This window comes from Pogoniulus pusillus, chromosome 2, assembly GCF_015220805.1.
Source record: "Pogoniulus pusillus isolate bPogPus1 chromosome 2, bPogPus1.pri, whole genome shotgun sequence".
NCBI lineage: Eukaryota > Metazoa > Chordata > Aves > Piciformes > Lybiidae > Pogoniulus > Pogoniulus pusillus.
The window spans coordinates 13,617,514-13,633,985 of NC_087265.1; the positions used below are offsets into that span (position 1 = coordinate 13,617,514).

At 45.0% G+C, this 16,472-nt stretch overlaps 1 protein-coding gene across 18 annotated transcripts in view; it reads right to left on the reverse strand.

The window, feature by feature from the left end:
• Positions 1–16,472, reverse strand: part of KALRN (kalirin RhoGEF kinase) — a 651,147-nt gene that overhangs the window by 195,718 nt on the left and 438,957 nt on the right. For 17 of the 18 annotated variants that reach the window (XM_064156794.1, XM_064156780.1, XM_064156820.1 and 14 more), the window contains 4 exons: positions 14,536–14,754; positions 7,868–8,017; positions 6,840–6,954; positions 1,023–1,138 (listed from right to left, as the gene is read on the reverse strand). In XM_064156794.1, the coding sequence (XP_064012864.1) occupies positions 1,023–1,138; positions 6,840–6,954; positions 7,868–8,017; positions 14,536–14,754 (600 nt within the window). The remainder of the gene's footprint in view (positions 1–1,022; positions 1,139–6,839; positions 6,955–7,867; positions 8,018–14,535; positions 14,755–16,472) is intronic. The other variant, XM_064156788.1, reaches the window with a different exon arrangement.

The following is a 16,472-nucleotide window of genomic DNA, read 5'->3' on the forward strand; positions in this document are numbered from 1 at the left end:
AGAGCCAGCTGTGCATATTGGCCATCTACCTTGCTTTATCTGTGGAGCTCAGACTCCCAGCTTGTTGCCTGGTAGGAGAGCCAGGACGGCAGACCCCTCAATTGTCTGCACACCCTCACACACACAGCCTGCTAGCTGTGAAAGGACCATGCCAGAAACTGCATGGACAACATTCTCCTCCTGTTCCTGGAATCCTGCCAGCTGATCATCCCTGGACATGCCGCATCCAGAAGAACCAGCAGCGACGAGGCAGAGATCACCTCACACCAGGAGAAAAGGTTAGAGGAAACCTGTTTACCCTAGAGACTGGGAAGATTTAGCATTTCCCCTCAAGCCAGGAGGATTCACCTATTTCCCTCTCAAGATGGGAAGATTCCAGCCCCTGGAAGTCCAGATACTGGGCACAGGCTGAGACGCAACCCCAGGAGGGTGATGAATAATTAATAACAACACTCATAAGTAAAGCTTAATTCTTCTGTAATATAAGTTGCCTCTGCCTTAGAGCAGACACAGGGGTTCAGCCCACCCTGCTGGACAAACAGCATAGTTCCCAAGCGGCACTAAGTCTAAGGGAAATTTCTCTCTCTGCAAATAGTTTAGTTGATATTTTGACAGTTATTAACCAGATCCCTGTATATATCATATCCTAATTGCTTTCATAAACTTGCACAAAGAATTAAATGTTATTACACAATGGGTGGGGGTGGCAAGAGTTTGTAAACATTAATTTTAATAAAAATATTTTTATATAAAATTAATACCACCTCAAATTAATCTCTCTCCTCCACCAAATAAGGGAGGCATAGAGATCCCCCTCCGTAGCATCCTGGCAAAAAAAATTCTGAGTTTCGTTGTCGAGTTTTATAATTTTCTAAAATGTTTTAATTCTACAATTGCCATGGGCTCAAAAGTTATGGTTTTTAAATACCACTGGAGACTGCAACAGGAGCCTCACACAGAGCAATTACAAAGGCACAGGAAATATTTACATGCTGCCCGACAAAATGGGGTTTTTAGATTACCTGCTTGGCACTGCGCTCAAAGACAACGTACTGCTGGCACTGATCTAATCTCCGCTTCTTCAGGGTCCAGAAGTGGAGGACTCTGTTCTCCCTCTGCAGCAGCTCACTCAGAATGGCTGTAGGGTAAAGGAAAATGTCTGTGTGATTAGTGATTCTGTGAATGCATATAGAAATAAGCCATAAAAAGCTGAATTTACTCACTCTGCCCGGATCACATTACCAAGAGCAGAGCCCTTGAGATGGCACTTCTTAAAAACAAGCCTTGACTGAAAGGGTCTGCTTTAAAACAACACTACCACCACCACACCAACAAAACCAAAACCCCACAACACAAAACCCCAAAACTAAACCACAAATAAAAAAAAACAACCACAAAAGAAGGGCAGTTGCAGGGTTGTCTGCTAAAGGAATTCTAGAATTGTCAGGGCTGGAAGGGATCTCAAGGATCATCTAGTTCCAACCCCCCTACAATGGGTAGGGATACATCACAATAGATCAGATTGCTCAGAGCCCCATCCAGCCTGAAGGATGATTAGTGATTCTGTGAATGCATATAGAAATAAGCCATAAAAAGCTGAATTTACTCACTCTGCCTGGATCACATTACCAAGAGCAGAGTCCTTGAGATGGCACTTCTTAAAAACAAGCCTTGACTGAAAGGGGCTACTTTAAAACAACACTACCACCACCACACCAACAAAACCAAAACCCCACAACACAAAAACCCAAAACTAAACCACAAATAAAAAAACACAAAAGAAGAGCAGTTGCAGGGTTGTCTGCTAAAGGAATCCTAGAATTGTCAGGGCTGGAAGGGATCTCAAGGATCATCTAGTTCCAACCCCCCTACCATGGGTAGGGATACATCACAATAGATCAGATTGCTCAGAGCCCCATCCAGCCTGAAGGATGATTAGTGATTCTGTGAATGCATATAGAAATAAGCCATAAAAAGCTGAATTTACTCACTCTGCCTGGATCACATTACCAAGAGCAGAGCCCTTGAGATGGCACTTCTTAAAAACAAGCCTTGACTGAAAGGGGCTACTTTAAAACAACACTACCACCACCACACCAACAAAACCAAAACCCCACAACACAAAAACCCAAAACTAAACCACAAATAAAAAAACACAAAAGAAGAGCAGTTGCAGGGTTGTCTGCTAAAGGAATCCTAGAATTGTCAGGGCTGGAAGGGACGTCAAGGACCATCTAGTTCCAACCCCCCTACCATGGGCAGGGATACATCACAGTAGATCGGATGGCTCAGAGCCCCATTCAGCCTGAAGGATGGGCTCAGAGAAGATGCTAGAACAGAGTTTGGGATTTACCCCAATAAAGACTTTGGTGTAAGTGATTTCTAATCCATTCCTTCGCTTCTGTTGCTTATTTCAGGAGCCCAGTACTTGTTGACAGGAGAAGTTGCCCTTTGTGTGCCTTGTCTGTTGCTCTGGTCACAGGCTGCCCAGTACATGGCACCAAGAGCTGTTGTCCAATGCAGAGTTGTAACCAAATTCAGACCTAAGCTTTGAGTCTGACTCACCTGGTAAGGTTTCTTTTGAGGCTGTGCTGACTGGCACTCCTCTGTGTCCTCCCTGTGCAGTTACTGCTGGGGTGTGATTTGGGGTTGAGGCCCAGTATTGGTGCTCTAAACTGTTTTCTGTGTGACAGGGATGTGCCAGACACTCAGATTCAGGAAGATACTGGCAGAAGACTTGTTAGTCCTTGGAGTCTAGGACGTACATGTCCTGTTTCAAAACCCCACTGCTCAGCCAGACTGTCTCAGCTTGCTGAGAGGCGTGATTTAACTCTTTAGAACATACCACAGGTTTAACTGAAAATACACTCAGGGATAACGCAAGTGATTTGCACTACATTGGTGTAGTGCAGTGCCTGTAGGCCCAAAAATAGGCTTACTTATGCCTTGTCCTGCCTGGACATGGTTTTCTGCCTAAACCAGAGGTAAATGCATAAGCGAACGCAAAGGGGCATAACAAACCTGGTGCCATAAAGTCTGGTCTGCCCCGGACCCCTGATTGTGTAAGGTGGTTGTGTAAGCCCCCACATGCCCAGCTCGTGTTTGCCGGGTGCTAGGCCCATAGTATCCCCATATTTGGGAGGTCCAGGCCTGTGGCTTTTCCATATTATGGTAAGGTTGGCTAACTGCCAACCTGATTGGTCGTTCTAATGTCCAAAGGGCCCATTAATCTCAGCCCACATTTAATAAAGGGGGGTACACAGGTAAACAAAGTGCTCAGGCTCCCCCACTCGCTCACTTGCTCGCTCGCTCGCTTAGACTCACCAGCACTGCTTTTTGTTTATGCTTGCCTTGTGTGCCCACCCGCAGTGCATCTGCCTTTACAGAGCTCAGTCTCCCATGCAGCTGTGTACCCTATTGCATGCCCACTGCCTTAGTATTGCCTGGTGCGTGCCACTGCCGCTGAGTTACCAGGAGCAGACCCCACTTGTCTGCACACCATCAGCCTGCAGGGGCAGCGTTACATCATACTCCTTCTGCACCTGAGGTCCTGCCTAAGAATCCCTGGACAGAGCATCCAGAAGAAGCCAGGAGACAAGGGCAGAGATTGCAACCTTCACCAGGAGAACAAGGTCAGAGACTGCATCCTTTCCCCAGAATCTGGGAAGATTCTCCTTTTACCCTGAAGCCAGGAGGATTCCAGCCTCAAAGTCTACAGGCAGAGTCCCCTGAAGTTTGGACACTGGTATAGGCTGTGACATAGCCCTGGAGGGTGATTGATAATTAATCAGAATTTGTGAGTAAATGCTTTAATGCCTCTGTAACATCTATTGCCTCCTGCCACAGAGCAGAAAGAGCTTCAGCCCACCTGCTGGGCAAATAGCATATTGACCCCAAGCGGTATTTGCCGCAGGGAAACACCTCTCTGTTTATAACAGTTTGAACTGTTTGCTAGTTATTAAGAAGTTATGGTTTGATATTATTCCTAGAATGCCTTTCATAACCGTGTAGATCCTTTTAGTGGGTTGGGGGTGGTGAGAGTTCAGAATATTGAATGAATAACTTATATACTTTTATAGAATATCCTCTCGCACCAATTAATTTCTCCCCTGCGCCACAATCGGCGTAGGCGGCAGAATATCCCTCTGCAACATTACCTAACTTAAGCCTTAGTTGCTGTAGGTTGGGAACCATAGAGTTAAAGATCCTCTAGGGACTAGCGGAGTCTAGGGGTGGACACAGGAAAGTGTAAAATTGTTATTGGATCCCATAATTCTACTATCTCTTTACAAGCTGGCAGCAAGGCCAACTCATCCGTTTTTCCTTCCCCTCCTGCCTGCTGTCTCTGGCAGGAGCTACTTATCTAAGTAACTATGTAGGGAGTGGGCCTGTTTGTGGCTTGCAGGGGCCTTCTTTGGGCCTGTGGGTGGCACAGGCGTTGTGGGAGGAAGAAAAGGAGCATTGGGGATTGTAGGCTAGTTTCAGGTTGGGGGAAGGTTTAAGGGGGTTGCTAAGCATCCTGTATATGCTCTGTGATTTTTCTGTATCTTTCTTTTCAAATGCAATTCTGTATTTCTTCCCAATTCATTTGAGAGTATTTCATTCTGTCTGCTCTTTAAAAAAAAACCACAAACCTGACATTAGTTAAACCTGAGTTGTTTTGATTTAAACTGAGCTGAATCACATGTAGCTGGCAGCACCTTGAGTACTGTGTCCAGTTCTGGGCCCCTCAATTCAAGAAAGATGTTGAGGTGCTGGAACATGTCCAGAGAAGGGCAACGAAGCTGGTGAGGGGCCTGGAGCACAAATCCTATGAGGAGAGGCTGAGGGAGCTAGGCCTGTTTAGCCTGGAGAAGAGGAGGCTCAGGGGTGATCTTATTACTGTCTACAACTACCTGAAGGGGCATTGTAGCCAGGTGGGGGGTGGCCTCTTCTCCCAGGCAACCAGCAATAGAACAAGGGGACACAGTCTCAAGTTGTGCCAGGGTAGGTATAGGCTGGATGTTAGGAGGAAGTTCTTCACAGAGAGAGTGATTTCCCATTGGAATGGGCTGCCCAGGGAGGTGGTGGAGGCACCGTCCCTGGGGGTCTTCAAGAAAAGCCTGGATGAGGCACTTAGTGCCATGGTCTAGTTGACTGGCTAGGGCTGGGTGCTAGGTTGGACTGGGTGATCTTGGAGGTCTCTTCCAACCTGGTTGATTCTATGATCTCACCCTGCCTGGGTATAGAGGTATCAGAACTGATGTCAGCAAACACATTTACAAGTGTGATGTTGTTGATGGTAGGTAAAGCTGTAATAAGTTAATTGCAAGATTTAGCTCAGCCCCTGCTGAGGACAACAGCAACTTTATCTGATTGAGAAAAGATACTTGAGGCTCTAGATCAGGCCTGTGCATAAACAGTTTATGCCAAATAAAACTAATCTTGGTCTGTATTGACAACTTTGTTTTGGAAGCACAATAAATATCCTACTAAGTGATGCTTTTATTCTGAACTAAAGAGCCCTTTTCAAAGATTGGTTGTGGATAGAGTCATCAAGCATAAGAATTACACATTTGGCTTACAGAAAGACTAACATACAAGCTGGCTTTTATATAAGTGAATCATTTCAAACCAGCTCAGTGAGGAACACTCAAAAGCGTATATTGAGTGCACATTTAAGGGCTTGCTGAGTCAGGTTTTAATTGATTTTTCCATGATTTTAAACTGTAGGGAACAAAAGTCAACAATAACAAGCCTTTGGCACAGTAGTGGGGGAAAGTTGAACAAAGTCATGTTAACATTTTGTATTGAAAGGAAGGAAAGTAATCTCTCTAGTAGCACTATTTTAATCTTCTGTGTGTAACCAAAGTTCCTCTCTGTCCCACATATACAACTGCACTGCTTTTAACCTGTAGCATTCTGCAGCCTGTAAGAAAGCCATCAATAATAATAACAAAAATGGTTTATTTTTGCAGATTCACTCCTCACTCTTATCAGTACTTTGCAGAATTGCTAGGCACAGATCAACAACTGTTTAATTAAGCAGAGGAGTGTAAATACTTCAAACATGTCAGATCTACCATCTGATTGTAAGCAGCGAACTTTTGACCAAAGGAAAGTAACTACAGGCAGGCACAGGCACTTTCACTGGTGTCAGTTTGATGTGCTAAGACACCAAAGACAATTCCAAGGACAAAAATAACAAGTGGTCCATCCTAGGGACAAACAAGTTTGGGGTTCATTGCTTTCCAGTGCTCAGCAGCAACAAGATGCATCTCGACAATCACAGAATGATTTGGGTTGTAAGGGCTTTTAAAGATCACCTAGTTCCAAATTTCACCTGAGGGCAGGGACACCCCTGAATAGATCAGGTTGCTCAAGGTGCTGTCCAAAGTGGCCTTGAACACCCCCAGCAAGGGAGAATCCACATGCTTGCGGAGAGGGGAATTAAATGATAAGATGTGACATGTGTTATTTTTTAATGCATTTTTAGATACTGAAGCAAAATACTGCTTGATCATCTCAGCTGACAACCCAGGGACTCTCATGACAAGAAAAAACAAACAGAACCCACATTTCAAACCACTTTCCTTTTTTCCCCCCTCACTACCATGTGCAAAAGCAGATTTCTATATGAGGACTCAAAACCAGCAGAGGAGGGGCTGGTTTCTGAGGCACCCTCAGAAACTACTGCTAAAGGTGTCAGGCACATATGCCATTTTAGTGACAGCAGATGTCAAAACTTAAGGTGCCTGCTCAGCATGTTCACATGTTCATTCACAGACTTTTGAATGACCACACAGCAGAAGAGAAAGCAAACAAAACCTTCAATGTTGTCATTGCAGCAGTGCACCAACCTTTCACTTGCTGCTCAGGCCCCCTTGTATGGCTTGCTACTCCAGGCATGCTGACATTGTTCCTGTGAATGTACTTGAGGAATACTTCAGCGTTCCTTCGTGCCAGTGTACAGGCCTGAAAAAAAAAAAGTATTCCACATAAAAAATAACCAGTAAAAATGAGCACAGAAAGCAAAGAGGACTGAAGGAATTTCTCTGTTTATTTTGCTGAGAGAAGTTTTCTTGCCTCTGCAAACACAAGAGCTTCAGCTATACGTCAGTAAACTCAGCTAATGAACTAACAGCCTCAGGAATGTATTAAAACATGAATATTTTTTAATATAGTGGCTTACTTTATATATTAAGGCAAACTAATGACAACCTTAAAACAGCTGGTTCCATAGATCACATATTTTCAATTTATGTAAATCAAGAAAAGTTCTCAATGTTAATAAAATGCACAGTCTAGAGGCACAGTTTCTTAAGCCTTGTCTACCAGGGTAGTTTCAGTAGTATATCAGTTTTAGTGGAAGGTGGGAGCTGACCTGTTGGTCTGTCAGCCCCACAGTTCTTACAAAGCAACACCTAGAAGAAAGGAGAAAAATCTTTGTCTCTGTGCTGGTGCTGCCCTGCAGAGATATAATTGCTTCAGCTGTTAATAGTTCTTCAGCTATTGGCTTAGAGGACAGAATTTGAAATGCTGGCTGGTTTGTATATTCCAACACCAAAATCAATACCTGTCATTTATAATGCTCATTATATGCAGTTTTGAAAATCTGAACATTAAACAAGCAGAATAACTAACATCCTCAAAATGCAATACAAATACCACCTAATTAGTCCTGATGACATTGCTCTGAGATATGCATTGATGCTGCTGCTTACTAACCCTACAATCACAGTGTGAAATTGGCCTAGGATTTACACTGGCCAGACAGTATCTGAACTGGAATTACAGCTCAGAGCTTCTTTTCAAACTCACCAACGCTACTCTATATTGTCTATTTAATAGGGAAGTTTCCTGATTTATTAGAGAACTCAAATAAGACCTTGAGGAAAGCTTCCTTCTGCTCCAGGTGTTTGCTGATGAGAGGGATGACGTGGTCTATCTCAGCTGATGGTCCAAGTTTGTCTCGCCCTCCACACCAGTCTTCATCCCGCCTGTATTCTTGCTCCAAGCTCTCTAATACGCTGCACACCTGAAACAAGCCATAACACAACAACTCAGTTATCTACACTCGGAATCAGGAGGGACACATTCAGCAACAATCTATGACCGATGACATTTCAAACCTAAATGTATCACAGTATCACAGTATCATCAGGGTTGGAAGAGACCTCACAGATCATCAAGTCCAACCCTTTACCACAGAGCTCAAGGCTAGACCATGGCACCAAGTGCCACGTCCAATCTTGCCTTGAACAGCCCCAGGGACGGTGACTCCACCACCTCCCCGGGCAGCCCATTCCAGTGTCCAATGACTCTCTCAGTGAAGAACTTTCTCCTCACCTCCAGCCTAAATCTCCCCTGCCACAGCCTGAGGCTGTGTCCTCTCGTTCTGGTGCTGGCCACCTGAGAGAAGACAGCAACCTCCCCCTGGCCACAATCATCCCTCAGGTAGTTGTAGACAGCAATAAGGTCTCCTCTGAGCCTCCTCTTCTCCAGGCTAAACAATCCCAGCTCCCTCAGCCTCTCCTCGTAGGGCTGTGCTCAAGGCCTCTCACCAGCCTCGTCGCCCTTCTCTGGACATGCTCAAGCATCTCAATGTCCCTTCTAAACTGGGGGGCCCAGAACTGAACACAGCACTCAAGGTGTGGTCTAACCAGTGCAGAGTACAGGGGCAGAATGACCTCCCTGCTCCTGCTGACCACACCATTCCTGATGCAGGCCAGGATGCCACTGGCTCTCTTGGCCACCTGGGCACACTGCTGGCTCATGTTCAGGTGGGTATCGATCAGCACCCCCAGATCCCTCTCTGTCTGTCTGCTCTCCAGCCACTCCGACCCCAGCCTGTATCTCTGCATGGGGTTGTTGTGGCCAAAGTGCAGCACCCTGCACTTGGAGCTATTGAATGCCATCCCATTGGACTCTGCCCATCTGTCCAGGCGGTCAAGGTCCCACTGCAGAGCCCTTCTGCCCTCCAACCCAGTCACATCTGCCCCCAGCTTGGTGTCATCTGCAAACTTGCTGATGACTGACTCCATGCCCTCATCCAGATCATCTATGAAGATGTTAAAGAGGATGGGGCCCAGCACTGATCCCTGAGGGACACCACTAGTGACTGGCTGCCAGCTATGTTTTGGACTATGGGCTGTGTTTGGTTTCTTCTCTCAGGCAACCAGTGACAGAATGAGGGGGGACAGTCTTAAGCTGCACCAGGGGAGGTTTGGGCAGGAGGTTAGGAAGAAGTTCTTTGCAGAGGAAGTGATTGGCCACTGGAATGGGCTGCCCAGGGAGGTGGTGGAGTCACAGTCCCTGGAGGTGTTTAAAAAAAAGACCAGATGTGGCACTTGATGCTGTGATTTAGTTGATTAGACAATGTTGGGTGATAGGTTGGACTTGATGATCTCAAAGGTCTTTTCCAATCTGATTGATTCTGTGAGGACTAGGAAAGTACCAGGCCCTGGACAGAATGATCTAGCAGTTCTTCCTACCCTCAGGGATCTCTACTGTTTAAGATGCAATTTACGTAGTATAAGGGTGATAAATCTTTCTTCTCTTTCAATTGATAATGAGGGGAAAGCTCAAAAGGTCGAATGAAGGCAGGGGTCAGTTTGGCCCCAGTGAATCATTCAGGAAGCAATCCCTGTTCTGGAGGGGTGCTTTAGATGTGTTTAAATCCTACCGAAGTCAAGGGACTTAGCACATACTTAAAGAAAAACATATGGTTAAATACTTTCCTGAAACAAAGTCTGAAGCTGGAACTAATTCTTTTCAGCTGCACATTAGCTTCTCCCTGTACAGTTTTTCAAAAGACTGATGGAAACCAACAGACATGAACTCAGTGCCACAACCTGATGCAGGTGTTCCACTGCACAGGGCTTACACACACACACACCATCTTTCTTAGAAGAATAATGGGAGTGAGGTAACTAAGCCAGCACGGTCTGAAAAATGGGTGTGCAGTGGCCTCATACAAGGCTGGGTCTCTTGTGTTGCAGGTTCTGAGAACACTTTCAGTAGCCTGGGCAGAAAATGAAGGAAATTGTTAAAGCTTTACCAAACATTTGGAATTTTCCTTTTCTCTCCCAGTGGGCTCTTCTAAACACCCCTCTAGTGAGATTACTCAAGGTCTAGTTGGTTGTTTTTAGGGATCCAGCTAAGCACATGCACACTTTTCTCTCTCACTCCTGCAACTTTTATGTGAACACAGGTATCATTCAGAGGAGTCCACATGATTAAGACCATAGTCTGGAAGAGACTCCAGGATCACACACCAGTTCTCCCCAGTGTGACAGACCACTTTCATAAAACTCTATTTATGAACACAACAAACTTCATTTTAAAACTGGTGAGCTGTGGTGAATCATAGAACCAACCAGGTTGGAAGAGACTTCCAAGATCATCCAGTCCAACCTATCACCCAGCCCTATCCAATTAACTAGACCATGACACTAAGTGCCTCATCCAGTCTTTTTATGAACACCTCCAGGGATAGTGACTCCACCATCTCTGGGCAGCCCGTTCCAATGGCAAATCACTCTCTCTGTGAAGGGAGCCTATACTTCCCCTGGCACAACTTGAGACTGTATCCCCTCATTCTGTTGCTGGTTGCCTGGGAGATAGTTTACCCTGCTGCTAGACTCTTCAAGGACTTTACACATCTGACAGTCTGAAATCATCTCCTTTCTTGGATGCAAACCAACATTCATCCTCAAACACTTAATGGAGTGCAAATTGTACCATGTGTTATTTAGGCACAGAAAAGCATTTCCATTTCTTGAAAACTTTGACATTTTATTGGGCTTTGATGACTTAAAAAGCAGAGGTAAATTAATTGCTTGGGATTCACACCTTCCCAGAAAGGTCAGTCCCTGCACATGAAAATATGATCTCTCTGTTGGGATGATGAGAGAAACTAATATTAAAGTGGGCTTCCAGTGAAGCCAGGGAGAAGCTGGGCTATTTGAAAGCCAGGGCTATATCAGGTCTACCAAGAACATAGCATCCTACGTACATGGACAGATTCACTCTGTGCTGGATCAAGAACTGGCTGAATGGCAGAGCTCAGAGGGTGGTGGTGAATGGTGCCACATCCAGTTGGCAGCTGTCACTAGTGGTGTTCCCCAGGGATCAGTGCTGGGCCCGGTCCTGTTCAATATCTTTACTGATGACTTGGACGAGGGCATTGAGTCCAGCATCAGTAAGTTTGCAGATGACACCAAGCTAGGAGCAGGTGTTGATCTGTTGGAAGGTAGGAGAGCCCTGCAGAGGGACCTGGACAGGCTGGATGGGTGGGCAGAGGCCAATGGGATGAGATTTAACAAGGCCAAGTGCAGGGTTCTGCACTTTGGCCACAACAACCCCAAGCAGTGCTACAGGCTGGGGACTGAGTGGCTGGAGAGCATCCAGGAGGAAAGGGACCTGGGGGTACTGATAGATAGTAAGCTGAAGATGAACCAGCAGTGTGCCCAGGTGGCCAAGAGAGCCAATGGCATCCTGGCCTGCATCAGGAACAGTGTGGCCAGTAGGACAAGGGAGGTTATTCTTCCCCTGTACTCAACACTGCTCAGGCCACACCTTGAGTACTGTGTCCAGTTCTGGGCCCCTCAATTCAAGAAGGATGTTGAGGGGCTGGAACATGTCCAGAGAAGGGCAACAAAGCTGGTGAGGGGTCTGGAGCACAAATCCTATGAGGAGAGGTTGAGGGAGCTGGGGTTGTTTAGCCTGGAGAAGAGGAGGCTCAGGGGTGACCTCATTGCTGTCTACAACTACCTGAAGGGGGATTGTAGCCAGGTGGGGGTTGGCCTCTTCTCCCAGGTAACCAGCAATAGAACAAGGGGACACAGTCTCAAGTTGTGCCAGGGTAGGTATAGGCTGGATGTTAGGAGGAAGTTGTTGGCAGAGAGAGTGATTGGCATTGGAATGGGCTGCCCAGGGAGGTGGTGGAGGCACCGTCCCTGGAGGTGTTCAAGAAAAGCCTGGATGAGGCACTTAGTGCCATGGTCTAGTTGACTGGCTAGGGCTGGGTGCTAGGTTGGACTGGATGATCTTGGAGGTGTCTTCCAACCTGGTTGATTCTATGATTCTATGATTCTATATGTACAGGCATGAGAAAGTTTGGATGGTTGCAACAGTCTCTCTACCTTTTAACTGATTTAGGTACTCAAAGATTCACGATCCACTAAATTCCTCAATCCACTGCCACCCCATTAGGAAGCAGATCATTAAGGACTGCAGATCAATTTGGCAGCCCAGGAGAAATCAAAAGACCACTTGCAGCAGTGCTTTTTAGGAGCATTGAAAGACTGTGTAATCTTTGCTGTAAACATTTGCTGCACAGACACAACTAAAGAATGAGCTGTTGGGCACTGCAGCATGCTTGTCTGTGACTTGGAAACAGGGAGAGAGACTGAGCTGATAAATTACTGGCTATGCATATTTTGGCCAGCATTAATGAATCCCTTAATGTCTTTAATTTCTCACAATCCTCCACCACCAGTAATTCATTTCAATCTTGAATGCATCAGAGACTGTAAAGCTGTTTGAAACTCTTCACTGTGAAAGACACTCATTAAAAGGAATGATTTAATCTTAAACAACCTTAAAAATGCACTAAGCAAGTGACACCAAAGTGGCCCAAGAATCATCCATAGCCTCAATGTTAAGGAAAAAATAGTTTATTTCCCTAATTATTTACTTAGTTGTGCTAAATAACTTCATGTATGGTTCTATAACTGAGGAACTGCAGAACCTGAGCTAGTATGAGGTGTCCCTTCCCATGGCACAGGGGGTGGAACTAGATGATCCTTGTGGTCCCTTCCAGCCCTGTCAATTCTATGATTCTATGAACTGTGTGATAGTAACAACAGAAAATTTAATGGCAACCACTACTGCCTGATGTATAAAACCACAGGTTCCCACAATGGCCATGCTAACATGAACTGCCTGGCTGCAGTAAATTACATCAGACAGGGCTACTCAAATATCCACACAGTGAGGAGAATTCTCACTGACTACAGTTATCAAGGGCACTTGTTTGTGCAAGCGATCCCAATATACCAGCAGCCAACTGGAATGTGTTTTGCAACACATGGACACCTGGAACAAAGTAAAGTTGTGTCACCATGTAATGGTTACTGCTGTCATTATCTGTGCTGCAGATTGATTAAAGAGAAATCACTTCATATCTTGGCATGGTTGTTTAATGACCAGTGAAAACACTGGCTAGTTCTGGCCACTAAGTAACAGGTAATTAATTGCAAGCTATTCTGAAGGAAAAGCAGATTTATATGTCTCAAAATTAATATCCTGAGAACTTGAAACCAAAATGCTGGGATTTCAGAAATGTTTCCTGTTGGAAAGGGGACAACACAAAAAAAAAAAAAAAAAAAGAAGCAGCTTGAAGAATTACATAGAAGCAGCTTGAAGAATTACATTGCTTCAATGAAAGCTTCAAGATAAAAGTTACTGCAAACCTCTGTGGCATTTGTTTGTGTCTGTATTTTTGTTTGTTTTGTTGTTATAATACTTGCCAAAGAAACAGTTTTGGCTACTTCAAAATTTGGTTACCATGTGTGCTAGTTTGAGCTTACCTAGACTGTTTTGGTGAGAAGAACTAGATTACAGGCTGTGGAAGGAAAACAAGGCTGATGTCTACCTCACTCATAGGCTCGCTGAGAGATAGAAGAACAAGAATCCAAACATAGACAAGGCATTTCTGCTGGGGAGCTCGAAGCTGTATTTCTTTCTTTCTACCCTCTTTGTCGTTTCTCTGATCAATCCACTTTGCTTCCTAACACCCTGGCTGAACCTCCATTCTTCCTTGGAACTGGGGTAAGGTTGAGACGGGGGAGAGGGTGAAGGGGCAGTTGGGAGCCCCTCCTGGGAGCTCAGGTTTCTGGGAGTTGTGTTTCTGTATTACCTTTTACCTTGTATATTTCTGTATATAAATGTATATACTGTAAATATCTGCTTGTCTATTCTGCTAAACTGTAAATTATAAGCTCCATTCAATTTCCAGAGCTGGCTGAGTCTAATCTGGGTGATTTCCAAAGTGGGGGGTGGGGTGGGTAACACCCAGACCACCACACCATGTATGGCATGACGATGCTAAGGCAGCAAATGTCTTTTCAGTTAACTTTGGCAATGCTGTGACATCCTTCACTGGCAAAGGAACCCATGCAGAAAACCCACACCTACCAGCACTGCTACTTCATGCAGTGCGCTCGCATTGGCACATATTAGCTGGGAATCACCCAAGGGCTCACCACTGGCCCCATTGTCAGAAAGGTTTCCATGCACATAATGCATGGATGATGACATATAAGCATATGGCATGGGCAGCTTTTCAGGGCCTGGATCTTCCTACTTTTGTGATTATTTAAGGTAAAGAAAAATGAGTGCTGCTCCTTAGTGGTATTACCAGACTGGCTATTTGCAACCCTTCAAAATTCCACACTGATTTACAAGAGAGGCAAGACCATTGCATTATACACTGGGAGCTAAATCACAGGCTGAAGTAACATGCTATGGCACAGGTACTGTTCAGCTCACCTGCTCAGAAGTTTTATAGAAGGCCACCGAGGCATTGACAAGTTTGAGCCTGTCCTCCATCTTCAGCATCAGCTGTTGCCAGTGCAGGGCCACTTTTTCGGCACACTCTCTGATAGCATCAGCATCATAATGCCCAGCCTGTAGCAACACTTCAGCTTTCTGCTGGACTTGCAGGGCACTCTGGTGTGTCTTCTGTAAGGAAGTGGCATGAAAGAGGGACTGTGTATGAGGGGAAGAAAGAGAGGTTGCATAGATGTGCCAGATATGGAGAAAGGGGAAGCAAGGTGTGAGCATGGAGATGCGAGAGAGTGAAACAGTTTAGAGTTATCTTCAGTTAACAGTTACTTTCCACAGAGCATTTTAGTTTCAATTATTCACACACATTTACAACATGTTATTAGAGCTTGGGCAAGCAAGCACCAGATAAAATGGGTTAGCTCTACTGATCAGTTACTGTCCTTTGGGCAACAACCCAGGCTAAGGCTCCTGGTGGATTAATTTTGACAAGCCCAGCTCAGGTAGCTGTTGTGTTGAGCTCCCACACAGCCTGTACTCAGAGCTCACTGCGTCCCACAAATCTCCAAATACAAAAGCAAGTTGGTGAACTGTGGGTCTAATCATGCTAATTTGACTCTTGCCAGGCAATCTGCTGGCACCAGCAGCTTCACTTGTGCGTGTAATTGTCCTGTCTGCAGGATACAAAACATCAACTCCAGAAGAAGTGAAGATGCTTTGCTAAATTTCTCAAACTATATCACAAGTACCTGCCTCTACATTTCTGAGTCAGTTCACTCATACTGGAGCTACACTGTGCTACCCTAAAGAGCACTGTGCTACATGGAGAGTCAAGACATTTTCTCCATTGTCCCCCCCATTTACTCAGCAGACAGTTTACAGGCAGGACTGAATTATCTGCCCCATTCCCCAGCTCCTCTCAGAGTAACCAACTGGTGGTTATGCCCACCTCTGTGGGTTGCTGAGAAGAAAATAGCCCCCAGCCCTTCACAGCCTCCTGTGCAACTGTGTTGAGGCATGGTTGAGTGGAATACTCCATTTTAACTTTCTGAACAGAAGCCCTAAAATCTCCCAAAGACTTCTCTCTTCTGCATCCCATTTGTAACTGCTGCTGACAAATTCTCATGTGATACTTTTATGATCTAATCCTTGAACCTGGAAAGAAGCTTGAAATCATCTGGTAATACACTGATGAATAACGCAATGTAGAGAAAGCTATTAGCAAAAAATGATTAATGCTTGGCAGAAACATTTAGGAAGATGTTCAAGAACAACTGGTTAAATGTAATATCCAGCTGCTTTACTGATGTTAGAACTGTAACACTGTTTTAAATAGAATTTAAAGGATTTCAACTGAAAATCAGTTCCACATCTACAATGCCTTTAGAGAACAGCCTGTCCTGTGTGCTTTGCTGATCTCTTCCCCATATTGACCTTTAAACACTTCAAATATTTAATGTAGCATTTTTCTCCCTTTGAAAACTTATTTTCCCCTTACTGTGGTGTAACTCTCCTCTCCCTCTGTGATTTGCATTCAACACCAATACTTCCTCGATGGCAGTGAGTTGTGACAGTGCAGCCAGTGGGTGTCTTGTTCCCCACTGCTGTCTGGTGGTGGCTGCCAGGATGCGGTCAGCACAACCTGGTAATTTCCCCTTAGGAGCTACAACAGCTGCTCCTTGCTTAGTATGAGTGAGGTTGGACCACAATAGGTCATTAGCTGAGATTTCAGCTACACTTACTAGCAGTGCTATAATAATATATATTGGCTTATTCGAAGTTTACCAGAAGAGATAAAAACACTTTCCCCCACTCCCCCAAATCAGGCATCTCTTCAAATCTCCTTCATGAAAATATTATTTTCATAGCTTCAAGTTTGGCTTAGTTTTTGTGATTTTCAAGTATATATACACCACAGAAAG